This window comes from Myotis davidii, unplaced genomic scaffold, assembly GCF_000327345.1.
Source record: "Myotis davidii unplaced genomic scaffold, ASM32734v1 scaffold362, whole genome shotgun sequence".
NCBI classification, from domain to species: Eukaryota; Metazoa; Chordata; class Mammalia; order Chiroptera; family Vespertilionidae; genus Myotis; species Myotis davidii.
Window position 1 is genome coordinate 2,895,916 of NW_006297152.1, and position 6,683 is coordinate 2,902,598.

The 6,683-nt window shown below is 38.0% G+C and overlaps 1 protein-coding gene across 1 annotated transcript in view; it reads right to left on the minus strand.

Annotated features, from left to right (window-relative positions):
* LOC102761717 (hemicentin-1) overlaps positions 1-6,377 on the minus strand; it is a 127,711-nt gene extending 121,334 nt beyond the window's left edge. The window contains exons 1-2 of the mRNA XM_015569926.1: positions 6,211-6,377; positions 5,115-5,272 (exon numbers count right to left, since the gene is read on the minus strand). Coding sequence (XP_015425412.1) covers positions 5,115-5,272; positions 6,211-6,348 — 296 coding nt within the window. The 5' untranslated portion in view covers positions 6,349-6,377. The remainder of the gene's footprint in view (positions 1-5,114; positions 5,273-6,210) is intronic.
* Between the last annotated feature and the right edge of the window lie 306 nt (positions 6,378-6,683).

The following is a 6,683-nucleotide window of genomic DNA, read 5'->3' on the forward strand; positions in this document are numbered from 1 at the left end:
CAAATGAAGAAGAGAACCCATTTGACCCTGTGATCCCACTTCTAGGAATATGTCCCAAGAAACTAGAAACACCAATCAGAAAGGATATAGGCACCCCTATGTTCATAGCAGCACAATTTATCATAGCCGAGATTTGGAAACAGCCTAAGTGCCCATCAACAGATGAGTGGATTAGAAAACTATGGTACATCTACACAATGGAATAATACGCTGCTGTAAAAAAGAAGTAATTCTTACCATTTGCAGCAGCATGGATGGAACTGGAGAGCATTATGCTAAGTGAAATAAGCCATGAAGTAAAAGAAAAACACCACACAATCTCACTCATTCATGGATAATAAAGAACATTATAACTGATGAACAAAAAGTTAGGTACAGAGGCAGAAAAGCATTGAACAGACCTCCCAATTACAGTGGGAAGGCTGGGGGGTGTTGGTGGGGGTGGGTAAGAGATCAACCAAAGGACTTACTTTAAACAATCAAATAAAATTTAAAAAAAGAACAGCAAATTTTTATGAGTTAATTTTAAGTTTATTAAATGTTCTAAAGAAATATGATGTCTTTTTAAATAAAGAAACAGTTTGCTCTGCAAAAAAACAACCCACAAAAAACAAAAAAAAAACTTATTTATTGCCAATAGGCCTATAAGAATTCAAGGAATGTCCTCAGCCTAGTGTCTGAAACATAATAAGCATTCTGTACAGGTTACCTACATATGACTAGGATCATTGTGATCATCTCAGAATAAGCAGTTACAACTTTTTTCCTTTTTAGTGGTTTTGCTGTGATGTGAAAATGGGAAATTATAAAAATTTGAGAATCTTACAAAGTATTAGTTCTGAGTCCATTCTCCCTTAGGCATTTATTTCTAAAGGGGAGGGGAGCTCACAAAATACTCCTCTCCTTCTGAGCCTTTCACGGGGCCTGCACTCCATGTAGAACTATCTGTGTCCTCCTTGGGAGCTGAGCCATTCCTATTCTAAGAGACTTCAAGCTGGGTGATTTCCATACTCCCCGGGCTGTAGGAGTTTACTACACCTACTAGTATTCTTTATTTAATCTTCACAACAGTCCTATGAGTCAACTAATACACTTTTTTTTTCACATAAAGAAACAGTTGCAGAGAAGTTAAATAACGTTGAGTAAAGTTATTCAACTATCTAATGGCAAAGAGGTCATTCAAACCCAGGTCTCCCTGATGCTAAAGCCCCAGTGTCTCCTATTACAGCATGCAGTCTTTGGCCATTTCATCAGAAAGGGACACTAAATACATATTTCTTTGTTTCAGGGGAAATTCTAAAAACATGGCTGGAATCTTTTGACTAGCATGTATCACTAAATAAAAGTGATGGGAGTTCATATTCCCTGATATGTTCTAAACACAACAACCACATGAAGTCGTTACTATCGTCCTCCTCATTTTACAGATGAGGAAACTGAGACAGAAAAGCAAGTAACCTGACTAAGGTCATACGGCTGGAATGTGCGCCATGGCCCCAGAGTCTGGGGTCTTCACTTCTACACGTGCTGCTTGGGTTGGATAATTCCATTTTGTTTCTCCAGATTTGTTCTCTACCCTTCTCCATCAGGCTCTCTGGGAAGCGGATCTTTATGGAATCCCTCAACAGGGCTCCTTGGTCTTTCACCTTCCAGTTGGATTGGGGGAAAGGAAGTCACCAGGAAATGAGAAGCGATGAAGACTTAGTCGATAATGGAGCTTTGTCTTACTGTCGTTTCCCAAGAATATAACATCTGTGAGCAACTCTGAGATTCCAAACTTGGACTTTTAATGTCCAAAGGAAGCATTAATTAGATCCACTGACAATCACCCAATTTACAAAGAAATGGAGGAGGAGGACTGTTTAGTTCCGTTTTCATCTTCAAAGGTGAACTATTTAAGTACATCCTTGAGATGAGTCTTAACTTGTGTTTCTAAAATGTAATACTGTACAATGATTTATAGACTACTCACGCTTGGCCAACTAATTTCTTTACTTTGGTTTCCCTTTTATGTTAAATAGAGATGAAAGATACGTAGGTCTTCTACTTAATCATTATTTAAAAGAGAAAAAAAACAGACAGGAAAAACTTTAAGTTAGCTCAAGAGAGTTAATAAAAAATATATATATACCTCGCTAGAGGTTGGGAAATTGATGAACTAGGTTAAGAGGGGAAAACACTGTTCTCTCCAGTATTATGAAAAATTGCTCTTGAGTAAAATGAAAGGACTCAGTATGTGTGTGGCTTCCCTTAAGTTCAGTGTCTATTAAATATGCAGATATCTCAATAGCATCTAGTTTCCCTAGAGTTTATAACGTTTACATAATAGGAATATTTGGAACAATGAGAAAAGAAAAATGGCTAAATTATACACTACAAGCTTTAAAAATCCATTTTTAGCACTGTCACTCTGCTTTTCCTTAGCAAAACCTTTCACCGTGGTGGCTTTCTGTAGGAACATACTGGTTTATACAGTTCCAGTAACCCCTCTGCAATACCTTTTCCTCGCTCACAAAGAAAAAGAAACCATCTCTCCAGCATCTTCCCAGACTCTCCCACTCAAATTTATTTCCCAGCACCAGCCAGCCATCTGGTTTCTAACGAACACAGGGGCCCATTTTCCCCATTTGAAAGCAAAATAACATTAAAACGATTGTAATAATACTAGTTAACATTTATTAGCCACTCACCCCGCACCAGTCCCCGTGTGGAACAGTTCACATGCATTATCTTATTTAATCTTAGAACTTTCCAAAATGGATAGTTCTATTATTCCCATTTTACAAACAAGGAAACTGGGGCTTAGAGAGACCATGTCACAAAGAAATATAGAATTTTATCAGTTAGGATGCATTTATTTTTGGGTTACTGAATGCTCAACTCTAACTGGCTTAAGCAAAAAGACCATTTCCTTAATTTTGGAGACAGCAGTAGGACGGGTTCAAATGCTAACTTAATCCAAAGGTTTTGGATGTTCATAGCTCTCTATTCCCCCTTGTATTTGTTTCATGCCTGGCTTGGATGGAGACGCCTGCATCAGATCTGGGATTCATATCCATGTCGGACAATATCTGGAAGACGAGAACTTGTGCAAGACACCCTTAGCTCAATTCCCCTTGAGTCCCAGTGGGCTAGAGTAGATGAGATCATCTCTCCTGAACCAATTGGCAAGGGCGTTGGGATGGCTATGACTGGTAGATAAATTAACAGCCCATCCCCACTGGCATCAAGCTCCACTTTATAAAAATGGGCAGTTTTAGCAATGCTTCTCTCTAATCCTATTCTGCCTAAGCTAAGTTTAAAGATCAGAATGCCAGTTAAGGATGTGGGAGAGAAACTATTAACAAACTAGTGGGTTAAATTTCTCTAATACATCTATAAAGTTTTTTTTTGCAATATATACCATGTTTTTATAAACTGTTATTCTTGGAAATGGTTAAAAATTATTAGGTCCATAAAAATTGCGCACTGGGCCACTTATTTAATAAATAAGGCATTTTCTCTGCTTAAGGCAACAACAGTATTTTCAATTTTGTGCAAATCAATCTCCCTAGGTATATGGATATAAGTGTAGTTATATTCACAGAATATACCATGGAATTTTCCAGCTACGGGACCCTAATAAAGTCGATGGTTCTCCCTTAAAGTTACACCCAATTTATACTGGGAATCTCCCAACTGTGCTTGGCTGCTCACAGATTCAAACAACTATTCTTCCAAAAGCCCTGGCGCTGGCCATGTCTCTTTCCACCACTTCTCTTCCCTAGTATCTCTGCTGGGAACCACCATGTCCACTGGGCGTGGCATCCTCTGCTGGCACCAACTCCCAGATGTCTGTGCTGAACACCACTGCCACCTCCAACTAAGAGCCTCACAACACCCTAAGTGGGTGTGGTCCTCCCTGATGGGAGACAGAATGGCACTCTTCCTGGCTTACACCCTACTCTGGGCTCACAATATTGACTGTACTGCAGGGGCTTGCAGAAGCTGAGATGAAAAACAACTGCAACCAGTGTCCTGTCCCTCGTTAGGGTCAGTCACACTCTGTGGGATGGGACAGGAAACTCAGTTCCTGAGAGCGTCCTGTGCTCTTCCCCCACTCTTTTCTTCCCAGGCTCCCAATTCTCATGCAAATGTTTATACAAATCACTGCCAAGGCCTTCCCACAGGAGTTGTCAGACCCTGCCCAGGCATTTCTGATCTCTACAGTGGACACAGTAGGGACTCAAGCCATAACCCTCTCTGAGGCTGTTTCTTCCAAGAAAAAAAAAAAATTTAGACTAAAGTAACCTTCCAGGTTTGTATATTATCTACTGATTAAAAAATATATTTTGCTAGATTGTTTATTCTAGAAATTTGCAATGACTTATCATGATGAGATAAGAAATCTTTAGCTATAAGTGAACTACTGAACCATTTCATTAGAGCACAAAGGAGTCTGCCATGAAGTTAATAGAATGAATGTAGATACAGTGACCATATCAATCAATTGTGAGTTATGCCTACATAAAACCTTATCTTTACAGTGCCATGTTCCTAGAAACTTAAGGGGGAGCCAAATAAGTACTTATTTTTTATCACAAGGAAGCAAAGGAAAAGTAACAAAAAGAGAAAAAATTAGGACAATTAGACATATCTCTAACACGTTTTTAAAGAAAATACCAAGATTTTCATCATATGTAAGTTACAGATTTTATTACCAAAAATGTTTTTAGAAGACTAGTTTGCAGTTACAGTTTTTACTTTTAATCTTAGAGATCAAACTTCTTTAGAATTTTGCTCAATAACTAACTTTTTTCAGTAAACAGGAAAGCCTCATTTTACCAGTTATCCAAAAACTATACATCAGAAATATGAATTGACCTTTGGAATCAAAAAAAACTACAAAAATGTTCAAATCCCACTAAGTACATTTTAAATATATTTATGCTTAAATCTAAATAAGTTGACAGTATAGCATTATACAATCTAGGAATTAATACTAGATAACCCCCCGCATTGGTTTAATGCCTTTATTGACCTGTGGCCTAGGAAAAGAAAACCTTTTTGTTCAAATTGGTTTTGGAATCAAATCTGTTACAATTAGGTTGGCCTAGCTGATGTTGGTAAAGTACCTTATAATAAAGTAGACCCGTTTTATGACACTCACCTCATTAACCTGTTTTTTGTCCAGGTGGAACACTTGACCAGAACTTGTGGAGGCAATTTCTTCATAGACTTTGTATCCAATATGGCTCCGATCATCGCAATCTCCAGTGAGCACAAATACCACCTTTGATTTTTTTTAAAAAGGAGACAATTTAAAGGGTTTTCAGAAATCAATATACATTTATTGAGCACCTCTTATGCGTTAACATACTACTAAACAAGTGGAATATATAACACATATATTTATATATTCCTCCCTATATCCGAACACTTGGCAAAGTTCTTCCTACTAAACAGATGAAGCTTATTTTGTCATCCTTGTATCCAAACAGGCATGTGACTTGCTTTGGCCAGTACCACAGGCAAAAGGGACATTCTATCCGTTTTGAGCCTACACTCAAGAAGCCTTAGGTATTTCTACTTGATTTCTAGTGTTTCTGTCTTGTCCATGAGAAGAGCATACCTATATCAGCTTTCTTACTGGTCTTAGATAAGAGAATGAGAAGCCGGTGAGGCAGAGTTAAGTTACCCCAGATATAAGCCTATATAAGCCAAACTCAAACTATCCCCAGACATACAAGTGGGCAAGTCTAACCAAGCTCACCTGAGCTCTGCTAACATGTGAGAAATAAATGCTTGTTGTTTTAAGCTACTGATAGTGAGAAATGCTTGTTACACAGCAGTAGCTAACCGATACAATTAGGAACTCTAACTCTGACAAGATTCCACATAGGAGATGACAATTTAAATAAAGGCCTTTTGTGCTGGTCTATGTTTTTCTCAGTTATAAGGACACATGGTAACAAGTACCTTAATTAATCCCCAAATCACTTCTTCTCTGTATAAAAACAACAAGACATTCAAATACTTTGTACAAATGTCACATATCCACTTATACACATAAATTAAATGATACATACATATTGGAGTACACAAACATGGATTAGCAGTTGTAATGATTGACATTGGCATACATGGTCAAAGAAGAGAGACGCGCTCTCGCATGCTGTGTTCCTTACAGCTGTATTCAGATGGAACATCCAGGGGCTGCTTCCCACTCACCTGTGACTGTTTCTGTTGGATAAGCTGCAGAACCTCATGAGTGAGCCGATAATCCTTGGACCGTGCATCAGTGAAAACATAGATGAAAGAACCAGGAAGAGAAATTTCCAAGGCAATTTTTATAGCTCCAATACTCATTTCCGGGCAATCACCACCACCCTGTCGAGAAGCAGGGAGGGGGGAAAATGCAATTATTTCAGAAGCAGAAAAGAAAGGGGTGTTTTAGTTATGACAGGTGGCCTTAGGAGCTCAAGAACTAAACAAGCTCTCTTCACTTTGATTTTCTGTCAGTTTGCTATGGGATTAGCCACTTTGTATATGAGAAGCTAGAAAAGATATAAAGTGATGTGAACATGAAAAGAAACTGAAATTGCACTTATAAATAAATTCTAAATTCACCCAAAATACACAAAATAATGGAACTATTATATATTTCTATTGAATTTATTGTGGTGACATTGGTTAATAAAATT